The 17,294-nt window shown below is 40.9% G+C and overlaps 1 protein-coding gene across 2 annotated transcripts in view; it reads left to right on the forward strand.

Annotated features, from left to right (window-relative positions):
• The window catches only part of pdlim7 (PDZ and LIM domain 7), a 128,171-nt gene that overhangs the window by 53,777 nt on the left and 57,100 nt on the right, over positions 1–17,294 (forward strand). For both annotated transcript variants that reach the window (XM_033029471.1, XM_033029470.1), the window contains exon 3: positions 6,698–6,731. In XM_033029471.1, the coding sequence (XP_032885362.1) occupies positions 6,698–6,731 (34 nt within the window). The remainder of the gene's footprint in view (positions 1–6,697; positions 6,732–17,294) is intronic.

Here is a 17,294-nt window from a genome sequence, read left to right on the forward strand (position 1 = left end):
GGACCTGTTCCTGTGCTGTACTTTGAATCTGCAGCCAGATGCAGGACTATCTCTCTGGCTCACCACATAATGAAATGCAAGTGATGAAGTTTCAACAGTAACCCAGCTTCAAGTAGTGAAATGCAGAGGACCGACTACAATTTAGAATGCAGATAATTGTTGTGATGGGAATATTGGCAAAGTTTGAAAAGATTAGTTGCTCCTCCTGATTATTTATTATTTTTCTCTCCTGTGATTTATACCCTTGCATTTAATGCCCTCTGTCTAAGCTGAAGATTTATATTGTTGCACCCAAGTTGCTGGGAAATAAATTATCTTGCCTCTAATACTGCTGGGGTTACACCAGTTTATGGAGACCCTGAAGACAAATGTGTTTCATAAAAGATAATCTGAAACAGTGATGTATCCTGGTCACTGTTAAGACTGTAAAACAATGCAACCAAAGCCTGCTTAAAGCATAGGAAGGTATGGCCATGCTCTGTTTCCTGTTTATAGTGTTGTACTCATTAACAGTTTCCTGATGGCTAATCAGGGTGTTCGGGCACAATACATGTACCAATAGTTGGAAATTGTGACTCAATCACTCAATTTGCAAATGTCTTGCACAAGAATATAGACAAGAAAATAGACACAGACTGCCTGGCCCCTTGAGTTTCCCCATCCCCAACCTCCAGTGGCCTACATCAATATAATATGGCTGATCTTGCCTGGGCCTCCACTCTTCCAATTTCACAGAGTCCTCAATTCCTCAACCTTGCACAACAATCTGCAATTTCGGTTTCATTACATCCAAATGACTGAGCCTGCTCTACACCCTAGGATGGAGAATGCCAGATATTCAGCAGACTTTGAAAGGAAATTCCTGTGCACCTTCCTTTTATCTTTTAACCATGGCAACCTCATTCAGAGCTCTTCCATGAGCGGAAATATCTCTGCATCTAATCTGTCACGTCCCCTTAGATTTGTATGTTGCAATAAGATCACCCTTGATTCTGCTAAACTCCCCAAGTGGTTTTTTTTTTTTTTGCCATTCATAAAAGGATAACCCTTCATCTCGGGAATTAGCCCAGTAAATTATTGTGCTGCCGCCGATGTTGGAATATCCTTCCTTAAATAAGGCAACTAAAGTTATACACAATACTCCAAGTACAGCCATACCAACACTATATCATTGTAATATTAATTTATTTATAAATGCCAACACTTTGGTAATAGTGGCCAATGCACCTTGATTATTAGTTGTGCCAGCAGTTTAATCTTTTTGTTGCCTGCCCTCGGTACTCCACTCATTCAGCCTTTCTCGATGTAGGGAAGAATTTACTTTATGTTTACAAAGTACATGATCTCACACTTTCCCACATAAATCTTCATTTGCCAAGCTTTTCAATCGACCTTTCCTATTGCAGAGTCCTTGTAGCCTCCCATCTATTTCCATCACCAATGTACTTGGATACTTGTGCTCTTCCTCCTCCTATGGGTAATTAATTTAGATAGTCAATATCTGAGGAACAATGGCAGTTATTTGGGGCATTCTATAGATTATGCCTGTCTGAAAAATAACCAATTATTCTGATTCTTGGTCTTCTATATGATCACCATACAATCTGGGTTAACCTCCTAATGTTATGAGCTCTTATGCATTAGCTTTATATGTGGTCCTTTTTGATTGTTTTTAAACAATGTAATAGTTTGCATTAATATCTTGCTATCCATGGATTTGTTATCTATAGATCTGCATACTTGTAAAGTCCATGTATCTTTTAGGACATTGATTAAAAATAGACCCTTCCTCCAGTAATCAGTGAATCCTGCTTGCCCTGAGATAGATTACATTTGTTGTTGTGTGCTGGCAAGGTCAAGGTTGGGAACAGCAGGGGTTAAGGATGTGGGTAATTTTGGACTGCCTGAAATGTTTAATCGTGTATTGACTCGTCATTCAGTTCAACCCTCGCTTCAGAATTTTTTCTGAAATGGTGATCCGATTGAAGCATACATTCACCGACCCAACCATTTCAATGCATTCAATTAAAGTATATGAAGGTCATTGATGTTTTATCCACAGACATTCCATCCATTTAAGAGGCTGTCACACAGGGCCTATTCACTACCTGCTCAGTCTTTGCAGGATCCCAAGTTGTGGTCTTTCTCCACAGAGGCTTTATGGTGGCAGTCCCAAGCTTCATTCACCCCACAGCAGGTTCTCCTGCTTTTTGGGACATGTCAGTAGTTTTTTGTTGCAAGCTTCACCAATACCTGGAAGACCCATGTCTTTCAGATAGACCAATATGTTTATTTTACCAAGTTGATGATTTTTCTACAGTAGTTGCTGTTTGTCTGTGTACACATATCTGGGAGCAGTCTGCTGTGCTAAGAGTCCTCTGTTGCTGAGCTTGTCGGGATGAACCTCGACAAAGACCACTGCATTCCTTTCCAGACGTTCTTGTCAAAAACAACTGTTTGCAAAATCATGAGAGGAATAGATTGTGTAGACGCACATTGTCACTTGCCCAGAGCACGGGAATTGAGAACCAGAGGACATGGGTTTAATGTTGGGGGGGGTGGGGGGGGGGAGGAGTTTAATAGGAACCTGAGGGGTAACTTTTTCACACAGGGTGGTGGGTGTATGGAACGTGTTGTCGGAGGAGGTAGTTGTGGCAGGCACTATTGCAACAGTTAAGAAACATTTAGACCGGTACATGGATAGGACAGGTTTGAAGAGATACAAGCCAAATGCAGACAGGTGGGACTAGTGTAGATGAGACATGTTGACTGGTGAGGGCAAGTTGGGCCGAAGGGCCTGTTTCCACGCTGTAAGACTCTGACTCTATGACACAAGGTGATGGGTAACAGTCTTGTATGCAACTCAACCACTTTAAGAGCCGCGTGTTGAGGGATTTGGACTTCAGGTTTCATGAAGGATCTCAAGGAGGGAGCCTTTCTTCCCAGCTGCCTGGCAAGGTCTGGATGCCTGTTTGAGAGTGCTGGTGCGGAAGTATTTTGCAAAGTGGCTTGGTCTGCTTTGGGAAGCCATCGGACGGAATCCATGTCCTTCCCCTGCAGAGCCAGGATTCTTTGTGCAGATCACCGCTTGATTGACTTATAGTCACATGTGTTTTCCACAAACATATCTACAAGGGGCATGCAGTGCAGCATGTTTCAAATGGATGGAATATTCTGCTGGAAAGAGACCAGGCGCCCCTCCTTCCTAAAAGCTGGGACAAGTAGATCCTCGGCTGTGACTTCTGTATATACCGAGCTCACTGTTTAACTACAATTTGCCGATACAAACTTTGTACCCCTTAAGGCTAGTGAGCAATTTCTGCATATTTTTAAATCTGCCCACACACTTCACTAAACATGGAAATTGAGATACTTTTCATTATTTTTCCTTATTTGCTTTAGCTCATGGTCCACCAGGCAGCAGTGAGTTCTACCTTCCCATTGTTTCTTGGACATGAACTATAAACGATAAGCATCACAAGGGACAGGAAAATGAACACCCGTAATGCATCTACAACATGTAATGGTTCCGTGGAAGGATGAGCAAAACAATATTAGCATCCATTCTCAGGCTTGAGTTAGACACAATGTTGGATAGACTGAAACTTCCTTCTTTGGGGTGAAGGGGATTGAGAAGTGACCTGATTGAGATACAAGATCATGAGGGGCATGGATAAAGTGAACTGCCAGTCTTTTTTCCCCTGGATGGAAGATTTTTAGTTCAATTTTAGTTTAGTCATGTGAACCAATGTACAGTAATAAGCTTTTGTTGCATGTTATCAAGTCAGCAGAAAGACAATGTATACTTACAATCGAGCCATTTATAGTGTATACAGAGATTTAAGAGTGTGGAGCGATTGTAATATGTGACAGTAGATCTGCTTCTGTGGCTAGCATGCAAATAGTCACCTGAGTTGAGCCCCATCTTGCGTTAGATTCGAAAACTAGAGAGCACAGGCTTAAGGTGAGAGAGGAGAGATTTAAGAGGGACATTGGGTAGCTTTTTCCACTGACGGTTGTCCATATCTGGAATGAGCTGCTTAAGGAAGCTATAGAAGTGGATGACTTTATATTAAAAAAAAGATTTGGACAGATATGGATAAGAAAAGTATTGTGTGATTTGGGCCAAATGCAGCCAAATGGAACTAGCCCAGCAGTGGGGAACCTTTTCATGTTGGAATGTCGCACTAAGTTAGCTGTAATCTAATAAGGCCACTTCCAAGAAACTTCAATTAGATATACTTCAAAATGTACATTATTTTGTTAAAATAGCCCTCATGACTTTCTAATGTTTTAATTGTGGCCGTCAGTCGGGGAGGATTATTTCGTTGAATCTTCTTTTATTCTTTGGTATTTTAAATACGTTCATTTTAAGATTAAAATAAAAATAATAAAAGATGAACAAAAACATATTAATAAAAATAAAAGGATTTGTTCTACAAAATTTGGATTCATCCAAAAGGCCGCACTAATTGGCCTAGAAGGCCGCATGCGGCCTTAAGTCCGCAGGTTCCCCACCCCTGAACTAGCCCATTATGCCATATGAGTCTGGTCACCGCAACCTGCCCCATCTGTGGTAGTGGCTGTATCCTTGTTAGCCAACCCAGAACCCACAAAACCAGAGTGGAAGGAAGTCATCCTGAACTGAGGGTTAACAGAGGAAATGTAGCTGTTTATATTTAACTATATTTAGAATCGTAGAGTCGTACAGCGTAGATACGGGCCCTTCTGCCCAACTTTCCCATAGTGACCAACATGCCCCATCGACACTAACCCCACCTACCAACACATGACCATAACCTTATAAACCTATCCTACCTGTCCATATATCTCTTAAAAGTTATGATAGTACCTGGCTCAACTACCTCCTTTGGCAACTTGTTCCATATACCTACCAACCTTTGTGTAAAAAAAAATGTTTCTACTCGAGTTACTATTTGCAATAATTTCAGTTTATCTAGACTTTTGAACGTTTCTAAATTTTGAAGATATATGAAAACAATGGAATTGCCTTTGGCACTAGGAATCTGTTAATAACTGGGGCGGCACGGTGACGCAGTGGCAGAGATGCTTCCTTGCAAAGCCAGAGACACGGGTTTGATCCTGACCTCGGGTGTTACGGAGTTTATAAGTTCTCCCCGTGACCTGCATGGGTTTTCCCTGGGTGCTCGGATTTCCTCCCACACTCACAGGGTTGGTTAATTGGCTTGTAAATAGTGTGTGTAGGATAGTGTTAGTGTGGGGATCGCTGGTCGGCACGGACTCGGTGGATCAAAGTGCCTGTTTCTACGCTGCATCTCTAAGCTAATTGTTAGGATGCTCCTGTGGTACAGATTCAGTTTCCACTATTGCTCAGACACAATTCTTGGTGCAATCTAACCCATGGTAGGAACACTGAGCAAGGCCGATAGAATAGATGCCATGGTTGTTGCAGCAGATATGCGCAGTCAAGCAATTAACAACCAGGAAGAGATTAAGATCAAACGTGATCTTGTATGGGCAGAAAATAGGGTCATCTTCTATGCTATACAATTAAGGTTTTAAAATGCTTGGTATAATATAAGCTATGTAGGCTACTCCTAAAGCAAAGAGCTTCATTTGTGTAACCATATAGTCTTGAATAATAATAAGGGAGAATTGATATACATCTAAAAGACGTATATATAAACAGGATATGATAAATCCACTGTGACATGTAGATTACAAAGAAAGTAGTGAAGGCTGCAGTTTAAGTTATGGAATGCCAACATGAAGCCCCAACTCATCTGTGTACCTCCGCTAAAGAACTTCATCCAAAAGGGCACTCCATTAACAGTCAATTATACTTTATGGGTGTACCACCTAAATTAAATGTGCAAGCATCTGGAGTGACACTCGTGGCATAATTTTTCCCAAAAAATTTGACCTGGGAAGGCATGGTGACATGATATCAGACATAATTTCTGGTTGAAACCAAATAACTAAATCAGTATGTTTCCATGACCAGACTTAACCTTTTAGCTGCTTGTGTATATTTGTACACCTGCTCTGTCTTTTTGTGGCACCAGTGACCTAGGCTTTGAGCCATGGAAACCAAGGTTTGGTGGGTATAAAGGCCCATTGCTTGTATATGTATTGGAGATCTATAAAGATTATTGGTTGTATTAGCATCAGACAGTTTTCTTACTCCTGGGAATGCATTTGTGAAATCGACTTTTGTGTCTAAGGTCTGAACATTGATTCACATTTGCATCTTTAGACTTGGATTAACTCATTTGACATTCTGTGGTAGAACATCAATGGATTATGCTCTGAAACCTGATCAAGGTATTTCTCTTAAAGATAGCGGATTTAATCAAGGTAGTGCTCTTAAAGATAGCGGAGTCAGGGGATATGGGGAGAAGGCTGGAACGGGGTACTAATTGGCGATGATCAGCCATGATCACATTGAATGGCGGTGCTGGCTCGAAGGGCCAAATGCACCTATTGTCTATTAATAATCAAAATGCTGAAAATTTTGTGTCTGACTGAGAAATGTGAATTTGGGTTAACTTGAAGTGAATTATTGAATTATGTCAACCAATCCTCATACAGAGAAGGATCTATCTGTCAATAGCTTGTGCATTTTGGTACCTCCTCCTCTACGGTATGTAATTTTGCATTGTACTTGAGTGGATAAATTGCAACACTAACTCTGTTTTACTCTTTGTATTCTCAGAGCTTATCGCACCCCTGGCAGCTGTGATGAAAAGGTACAGTGGATCAATACTTTTTATACAGTATTAGTATTTTAGATTAATCTTAATCACAAATGAAGGCAGGGTGCCTGCCAAGTAATGTTTAATTTTATGGGTTTATTGTAACTGTTTAGTTACATTGCCAACAAAGGTTTCCATTTGTCATATTTAAACCATCACCTTCCCTGGAAATGGAGTCTGAACTTTCTTTAAAATAAGCTTTATTCACTGACTTCTGATTCACATTCATTTTCATGCTGGAAAATCTTGGTATGAGTGGAAGCACTAAACTGTTATGAAATGGCACATTTGTTTTGATGTACATTAATGCATTCCTATTAAAATGATCAAAAAGTAGATTGTGGCAAAATGATGAGATCAACACGTGGAACTAAGAACATTACATTCTCATCCATAATGATCGCCTATACAATATTGAGTAACATTCGTAATAAATTTTACTGTTCGTAATAAATTTTACTGTTCGCCGTTTGTTTAGCTCTATCTATATCTATTCTGGTTAAGTCAGACTGGTAAGCATAAAACTAGAGAGAAAATTACAAGTTCCTGCTTTATAAAGTACAACTGCTTTTTTAAAAACTCGATTACACTCCAGCATTAATTGTTAGTGTTATGGTTGTAAACAGACCTCTTCATCCTATTTAGTGACCATCTAACAGTTCAGTGTTTGTTATCCTTTCTGAGTGCAATCATGCCCGAGTTGTTTTATTCATATTTTGAAATATGGGCGTTTCTGGCAGGGCCAGCGTTTATTATGGATTTCCAAATGATCTTGAGAAATGGTGGCAACATACCATCTTAACCTACTGCAGACTTTCTGGAGAAGGTACTCCTGCAGTGAGGTTGGGGAGGGAGTTATATGATTTAAACCCATCAACAATGAAGAAATGTTCTTAGATTTCCAAGTCAGAATGGTGTGAAACTTGGAATGGAAACCTGCAGGTGGAAGTGCTCACACAGTACCTACATAATGTTCTTAATAATAGAGGTTTTTGGGGATGCTATTGAAAAAGCCCAAGTGTTTAACTGTAGTGTAATTTGTAGACAGCTTATACATTGCAATCACCAAGCACTGGTGGTAGAGGGAATGTACTCTGAGGGAGCTGATCAAGTGGCTGCTTTAGTTGGGATGGTGCTGCTTCTTGGGAGTTATTAAAGTTGCACTCGGGCAAGTGGAAGAACATTTTCATCACAATCTGGATTTGTTTGAATGATGGGAGTAGGGTATTGGGTGTCACAGGATGAATCACTCCCAACAGCATACCCTGATGCTGAAATGCTCATATGGTCATGTGTTTATGTGACTGACAATCATGAAGATTTTAGATGCTGTAAATCTAAATTAAAAGCAGGAAATACTCAGCAGGTCAGGCTGAGGAAGAGGAACAGCAAGTTCATGTTTCAAGAGGAACAATGTTTCAGCTTTGCAATTTCTACATTCACTTTTCTACGCAGGTTTGTCGCTGATCTTGCTCTCTATCTGGCCCATACATTCATTAACCAGATTACTTTGTTTACAGCTTACCACCATAGTCACCCTGGTTTACTTTATCATAGGCATCCATCCACCCTTTCCACCACCCCCCCCCCCCCAACCCTGTTCTTGCAGCTTAACAACCTGCTTCACCAGTTCTGACGAATGGACTTTAGATCCGAAACATCAACCATCCTTTGCTCCATAGATTCTGCCTGACCTGCTGAGTTACTCGAGCACTGTGTGTCTATCTTTGGTATAAACCAGCTTCTGCAGTTCCTTTCCATACATTAACTCTGTTTCTCTTTGCACAGATGTGGCCTGACATGCTGAGTACTTACAGCATTTTATGTTCTTATTCATTTGGCTGGTGCACATTGTATGTCTGGTTAGTGCTGCCCCCAACATGTTGATGGTGGTTTGTCTGTCTTGTAAGAAACAGTCATTGGTTCACAATGCTGTGGTGTGAATGTTACTTTCTACCTCTCATTCCATTTCTAGGTAATGTCCAGATCCTGCATGCATTACATTTGCTTTTGAGTTTGACCCCACTTATCTGTGAAGTTTGATGTTATGATGAAAGAGCATTGAAAGTGTTTGTCCAGGGGTTGACTTGATGGACCTCCGACAACAAGAACCTTCTAAGAAAGTTCCTAACCAAAAATGTCGCCTATCCATGTTTTCCTGAGATGCTGCCTGACCTCCTGAGTTGCTCCAACACGGTCTATATTTTTGTAAACCAGCAATTGTAGTTCCTTGTGTTTACTTCTTGCTTTGTTGAAGTATGACTCCATCCATTGGAGTGTGTTCTTTCCATATCTTTTTCCTTACTTACACACCAGACATCGTCGTGCCACAGTTTTTAAATCTGTTTTAATTTGGAAATAATGAATACGTTTAAAGTTGTCCTTTGGCAAATAAATTAAGGTTAAGGGGGGGTTTAGATACGAGAAGTTGGATACATTTGGATTGTTTTCTCTGGGACATTGGAGGCTGAGGGGGGTGACTTGACATATATATATATATACTGTATATAAGACTGTGAAACATTGATAGGTTAGAGAGCAGAGACGTAGAATTCCCAGGGTAGAAATGCCAATTGCTGGAGGCTTTTTTTTCTGCATAGTAATATGTGCCTTGAATAGACTGCCAGGAAAAGTGGTGGAAGCAGATAGGGTAGCAATGTTAAAGAAGCATTTGGACACATCCATCAACAGACAGGAAATGAACGTATATCAACCAGGTGGCTACGGAGTTTAGTTTGGTATCATTTTTGTCACTGCCTTGTGGGCTGAAGGGTCTTGTGTTTTGTATGTTCTATTTTAAATGCATACTTTGTGTCCCTGTAGTAATGCTAATGGATTTAAGATGAGATTTTGTATAAACATTAATTTGCGTGTTATCTGGAAAGGGAGGGGCAAAAAAGCTGAACTAGTTATTAGTGAACACTGTTTACTTTTCTGAAATCCTGTTAACAATGTTAATTATTTACATGCCAAAAGGAGTGGTTCTTTGTTTTTCCACTGATCACGGTCCCAAATATTAATTATGTTTCAGCTCATTGGTGGCAAAAAAGCAGAATTCTTCATTTCTGCCCACACAAATCCCATCCTTGCATCGCTTGGTGGAAAATGGTCAAGCAGCAGTTAAAGTAGAGGGTTCCTTGGGGACATAAAAGGCTACAGATGCTGGAATGTGGAGCAACAAACAAGCTGCTGCATAACTCGGTGGGTGGAGCAACATCTGTGTAGAGTCAGGAGTCTACATAGGGATTGAGAATAGAGAGGAGATGGCCGATTATACAAAGGTGATGGGAGAGCGGTGGAGACGAGCAGTTGTGATGGGTAGGTCCCTTTGAGGAGGGGCTGATTGCAGATGGAGTAGGGTGGTGGAGGGAAGTGTGGATTTAGTGACACAGGTTGTGAGGTGAAGGGTGGAGACAACAAAGAGTTGCAGTTGATGGAATCTGATAAGAAATGAGGGTGAAACATGGAAGCAAATAAAGGTGGTAGGGTGGGCAGACAGGAAAAAATAGGGCAAGTGGTCCCACTAGGAGGAGTGCGTAGGTGCTGCACAGATGGAATGGGCAGGGTGTGGGGAAGAAATTGGGGGCTTGGAGGTGGTGGGAGTTGGCCAGAGTTTGTGTGAGAGGGCTTCCTTTGAGGAAAGAGAAAGGCACAAACGAGGAATAGATTACCTGAAGCGATATCAGATATGAGCTGCTGTTCCTAGAGTTTGTACTTTCATCTCCCCCAGGCAGTGGAGAAGGCTAAGGACAAATGGGACGGTGTGGGAATGGGAAGCTGAATTAAAATGGCTTGCAACTGAGAGCTTCAGGTGGCCATGGTGGACAAAGCACATGTGCTTGATAAAGTGGTCGCATAGTCTGAATTTGAGCATGGGTGCCTTGATGATATGTCAGCTATTATTTTTAGCTGCCATTTTAGCTGTCAAATATACCTGTCTGAAATATGCAGGGATCTCTAAATAAGTTAACCAGACTATAATGTCAACTGGGCATGCCTTGTGGGGTTTTATATTTGTCAAAAGTCCAGGTCAGTTGCATTCGATCTCTCTGCTGTTCCACTGTCCGTTATTGCATTTGAACCCAAGGAGGCAAATACAACTGGCAGCCGATTGATTTGCTGCTTGCCAAAGCCCAACTCTCCTTGCCTGCTCAGCTTGGGCCAGGAAAAGTCCTTTTAACAGGACACTTAAATAAAAGACATGCATTCCTTTGGAAGGGAATCGGAAATGGGATACAACTAATCCAACGCAGAAATTATGTTCAAATTAATGTGAGATAAGATCGATTTCCCTATTGTCTGGAGTTGGACAAAGTTGCTTCCTCTCTCCTGTTTTGCTGTGTGCTGCATAGAAACCCTTGTATAAGGAAGGCCATGAGTCTAAGAGTGGCATCTATGCAATCAGTGGTACCAATCCAAACCAAAGCCTCCCTGTACATGGGCAATGTCTCTGTCTTCTGCTCAAACGTGATTAGAACAGATGGATCTGCTGCCAGTTCAAGCTGGCATTGGGGCTGGGGGCAGGGTCAACCACAAGAAGAGCAAGGCCATGTTCTTCAGCCACTAATCCGACTGATTATTTGTCCTCCACCATGATATCTCTGAGCAATGTAAGATTGTCAATGATTATACAGCCAGGGGCTACCTAAAAGTGCCGGAGATCTGGTTCAGAGGGACCGAGGCCTGTAACAAAAGTTGGCTGAAATGGATAGCCAAATGAAATAAAAATTGGGACTGTGTGAGCAGTGTTTCCTCTCGATGATTGGTAAGAACCTGGTTATCAGATGTGAGGTGCTGCCATACCTTTAGACTTTAGGAGATACACCATAGAAACAGTCCCTTTGAGCCAACGAATCCACACAGACCAGCGATCACCCGTACACAAGCATTATCCTACACACTAGAGACAATTTTACCAAAGCCAATTAAACTACGAACTTGCACATCTTTTGGAGTGTGGGAGGAAATCGGAGCATCTGGAGAAAACCTACATGGTCACAGGAAGAAGGTACAAACTCTGTACAGACAGCTGCAGTCGGGATCAAACTTCAGTTTGCAGCAGCAATTCAGCTGCTGTGCCACCCTGTACAGGTGTGACCTGAATTCTGCTCCTTCATTGGGTAGTTACCTGGGTCTTTCTTTTAATCTGGGAATCCAAGATAGTCTGTCTGTCAGACAAGCCATGATGCACAAGTACACAGAGACTAGGAGAAAAACATAATCTTTTTTATGTGATTGCACCAAGCTGTGTGAGGAACAAAAATGCACAAATAATAAGTTACTGAGCACCAAGTTTCTACTTGTCCCTGGTCATACATGGGATAAATCCGGCATTGTTGCTGTGCAATGTCCCATTCAAATGGACATTGCCGCACTACTTGATCATTTTGTAGGAAAATGTTTTAAGAGAAACACCTATTGACCACGCCATCAAAATGTGTTGGCATGGAACTTCTTGCAGGCACTGTAGGAGAATGATATGATGGATCGGGTAGAATGGTTTCCCGGGCAGAGTGTTAGAACAGTTTGGAAGAATGCCTCATTGTCAAACTCAACAACAAGCACCAATACTTCACTTGGCTGGTAATGAGAGGGATCCACTTAATAAATCCTTCCTGCATGGCTGGAATCTCATTCCCAATGGACGTCCCTTCGAAGATTCTGAGGGTGAGACAATTCCCCAGATCTTCATGGATGGTACGTTTGCAAAGAAGGTCTTGAAAAGGATGCAAAAGGATCTCAACCAACTGCGTAACTGCCGATGGAGGAGTTGTAAAGTTTGATAACCGCAGGAAAGAAGGATCTCCTGTGGCGTTCCGTCCTGCATCTTGGTGGAACCAGTCTGTTGCTGAAGGTACTCCTCGGGTTAACCAATGTGTCATGGAGGGGGTGAGCTATATTGTCCAGGATGCTCCACAGATCATCCTCCCCTCCATGACCACCTCCCATGAATCCAAATTCACCCCCTGGAGGAGCCAGCCTTCCATACTTGTACAGGGGATACATGAGTGCACGCAACAAAAGCTTTTCTCTGTAGCTCGTTACACGTGACAATAAACTAAACTGAAATGGTTTTGGTTCTTTGTACATAGAAGGTTTTAATTTGATAATGCTACAAATATATTGATTTGACAGCCTAATGTACAGGTTTGTTGGCACCCTGAACATAGAGAAAGCCACTCACTGTTTTGTAATTCTTTTATGAACTTTATGAGTTAAGCTTATTTTTGAAATAGGAAAAATCCCAAACTCTTGGAAAAGTAGATGGAAGGAAGAATACATTGAGTGGAATAAAATTATTCAGAAAATCGTCCAAGAAAACTCCTTCTGTGTTAAACGCACATCTGTTTTTTATATAAAAAGGGCTGAATAAATGTGTGAGCGATGTACTTTAAATGCTGTTGGGTAACCTGTCAACAGATAAGGATGGGATCTTGTTAAATCAATTGAAAATCGAGAGCAATTAGCTGAAGGCATATTTATTGAGTCCAGTGAAGATTGAGGCAGGCATGTAGTGATGAAGGCATGATTATTGTAAGCTTACTAATTATTTTAGCAGCTAATAAAAATAAATATTTTCAGACTAAGATATAGTTGTTCCTATTTACTCTGAAATAATAATAATAATAAATTTTATTTCTGGGCGCCTTTCAAAAGTCTCAAGGACACCTTACAGAATTTAACAAGAGTAAAAAAACATATAATCGGAGTAAAATAAATAATAAAGACATCACCAATACACAAATTAAAGACAGAATTCGATCCAAAGACAAAAAAAATCAAAAACACAATGTGAAGAGAGAGCAGCGGCAGCTAAACCACGCCAGCGTACACTCTCCCTTCCGACAGCCATCTTGTTGACTTGTGTCATGAGATAGCAAAGGGAGCTAGCTTGTTGTTGACCACGTAGTATATTCTTTGGCCCTGAATGATCAGGTTCTGCTTTAATATTTTTATAGTCTATTTAGTGGTGGCAAATGCCTCCAATCTCTTTGACTCTGCTTCATATGTGCCCACGTACCCTTCAGTATTTTGAGCCCATGTATCTAATATAATCATCCCCTCCAGTCCCATAATTCTCCAAGATATCTATCGTTCTCCTATTCTAACTCATTGATTATCCTCAAACTTAATTACAGGCCTAATACTGTGGTGACTTCCGCTCTCGTGACCCAGCAGAATAACCTGGTTAAACCTCTTAATCTCTCCAAGCCACTCGTTTTATCTTTAATACATATTAAAACAAATCAACCATCTGCATAATTTTCTCCTATTGTGGATTGGCACCTAATTGTATTTAATAGATTATTTTTAAAATGCCATTGGAAATCTTGCTGCACTGAAGCTGCTATATAAATTGTCAATAACTGAATTAGAGTATAAAAAGGAGCTTCAGTATCCTTGGAATTACCGTTTCTTTGCAGTTATCTGTGGGAACATGATGAATTCACTCACAATAATGCTTAATAGTTGACATCCTCTCTTCAAATGTAATTGTTTACCATTGGGATATACACAAATCTGAAATTTTGACATTGACCTAAAATGGACTGTTAAAAAAAAAAAATCACAACCTAGATTATGCGCGACCATCTGAGAAAGACTGAGGTAGGGATTTAGATAGCTGCGGAAGAGTTCTTGAACAGTTGTTGCACTACCACTGAAAAACAGTTTATACATTTCCAGTACCTGTGCATCAAAAATATAATCCAGAAGCAATAAAATTAATGTCAGTAGCTTTTGCATTGGCTAAAAATCAATGATTTTTTGGAAATAGGTTTATGGGTTTACATAACCTTATCATGCATGTGACAAATACCTTTGAACCTTTGCACCTTTGAAATTGATTCCTTTGATTCCTTAAATTGATAATGCACTGTAGGCCAACACTTCTTATATCCAAATTTCTAATCTGAAACAATTCTGTAGTGTTGAGTTTAATGGATATCTAGTTAGGTTGCAAAGAGGTGGGGGACAGAACTTCAGTTGATTCATAAGTTATCCAAGCAGAATTAGGCCATTCGGCACGTCAAGTCTACTCCACCATTCAATCATGGCTGATCTATCTTTCCCTCTCAACCCAATTCGCCTTCCTTCTGCCCATAACCCTAGACACCCATACTAATCACAAATCCATTCATCACTGCCTTTAAAAAAAAAAAAATCCATTGACTTGCCCTCTACATCCTTCTATGGCAATGAATTCCACACATTCACCACCCTCTGACTAAAGAAATTCCTCCTTATCTCCTTTCGAAAGGTATGTCCTTTTATTCTGAGTCTATGGCCTCTGGTCCTAGATTCTCCCACTAGTGATTCACTTGGTTCAATGAGAATTGGCCGTACGGAGTTTGTATATTCACCCGGTAACTGCGTGCATTTTCTCCACGTGCTCCGATTTTCTCCTTACACTCCAAAGACGTACAGGTTTGTAGGTTAATTGGCTTGAGTAAAGATTTTAAATTGTCCATAGTGTGTGGGATAGTTCTAGTGTACTGGGTGATCGCTGGCCGGCGCGGGCTTGGTGTGCCAAAGGGCCTGTTTCCGTGCTGTATCTCCAAACTAAACTAAGCCACAAAGGTTCTGCACAGAACTGGCAATTGTCCCCAGCAGCTGATTCATGGTTTCAGATCAAGTTGGCCAGATCAAGATAGTCAGAACCTTTTCCCCCCATGATGGAACTATAAAAGAATAAGAGGCATAGCTTTAAGGTGAGAAGAACAAAGTTTAAAGGAACTATGCTGAGCAAATTTTTACACCCAAGGTAGGTAGGTAAAAGTTGCTCTTGGTAACATGTTCGGCACTGATAATGTGGGCTGAAGGGCCGAATCCTGTGCGATTCGGTTGTACAAAGCAGACCTGTTGTCATCTTTTCTGAAGGTCCTAAATAGTGTCTTGGAGAGAAAGCACCAGTTGACTGACTGCTGAGGTCCTCCAGCACTTTTTTTTTTCAACTACAATTTTGAGTCGTTTGTAATTTGCTAACCATCCCATAAATATTTTCATCCAAGTTATTTATAGATATCATAAACAACAGACGGCCCTTGCACAGATCTCTGCGCAGCACCATTGGTCACAGACCTCCAGCCAGAATAGCACACTTCTATCACTCCTCTCTGCTTTCTATGGGTAAGCCAATTCTGAATCTAAACTACCATGCAACTTAATCTTCTGGATCAGCTTAGCACGAGGGTATCAAATGCCTTACATACGTCCATGTGCACAACATCCACTACCCTTGCCTTACATTACCTCCGTAAAGAAAACTCAATCATGTTTGCAAGTCATGAGTTCCCCCTACTGACTGTCTGTAATTTGTCCATTCCCTTCCATATGTGAGGCTCAACTGGCCTATGATATGATGCAAGGCTCTAATGATGATTGAGGTTCACCAGGGGCCTATGATTTCCTAGATTTCCCCTATTTCACTTCCTAAGAGTGAAGGGAGTGAATTAGGGGTACCAAAGTAACAACATTGGCTTTTCTCCAGACCTCCGGGGCCTGGCTTGTGGTTAGAGAGGATTTAAAGATTAATTTAGAGACTAAACAGGCCCTTTGGCCCACCAAGTCCACGCCAACCATCAATCTCCCGTTCACGATAATTCTATGTTATCTCATTCACTCCTGACACATTTGGACATATTTAGAGAGGCACAGTCTTTCACAGGGAGAACACACAAACTCCGCACAGACAACTACTGAGGTCAGGCTCAATCTATGGTCTCTGGCACTTTGAGGCAACAGTTCTATCAGCTGCGCCACTGCCACCCAATCTTCATCAAGGTCCCTGCAATCTCCTTTTTCGCCTCTCAACGGTGATAGATCCTGTTTAGGTCCTTGGAACTTTCCCACCTTGATGCTCTTCAGGAGACCTCGCTATCCTCCATGTTCTTCTCCTTAGTGACTACTGAGGCAAAGTATTTGTTTAGTATCTCATCTATATCTTCTTACTCCAAGCATAAATTCCCTCCTTTGTCCTTGAATGGTCCGATGGTCTCCATGGTTATCATTTTGTTTTTAATGAATGTATATAAAGCCTTGGGATTCTATTTAATCTGACTTCCACTGATGTTTCATGGCTCCTTCTGGTCCTCCTAATTCCCTGCTTGGAATCTTTTCTGCTTTCTTTATATTCCTCAAAGGCCCTGTCTGATTTCATCTTTGTAAACCTTGCATATGCTCCCTAACCCTTTGTGAGCAATTTAACAGTTGAACATTAAAAGTACAATTCTGACTCAAATGATTAATTAGTGCAGTTATTTTTTTGAAGAAAAAACTGTCTTCACATTATGACATTAAGAAGTTGTTTTAGTTTTTTGGCACCACTGGAATAATCTTCCAGCGTTTTATGGAAAGAGAGACAGTCTCAACCCAAAACATCGCCCATTTCCTTCACTCCATAGATGCTGCCTCACCCGCTGAGTTTCCAGCATTTTTGTCTACAGTCACATAATTATGTAATTCCCTAATTCTCAGTGGCAATTTGCAATCTGATTTGCAAATAAATGCAAAGTGTGTTTTATGCTGTAGTGTTCTTCATTAATCATAGAACCACGA

The sequence above is a fragment of the Amblyraja radiata genome, chromosome 11, assembly GCF_010909765.2.
Source record: "Amblyraja radiata isolate CabotCenter1 chromosome 11, sAmbRad1.1.pri, whole genome shotgun sequence".
Taxonomy (NCBI): Eukaryota; Metazoa; Chordata; class Chondrichthyes; order Rajiformes; family Rajidae; genus Amblyraja; species Amblyraja radiata.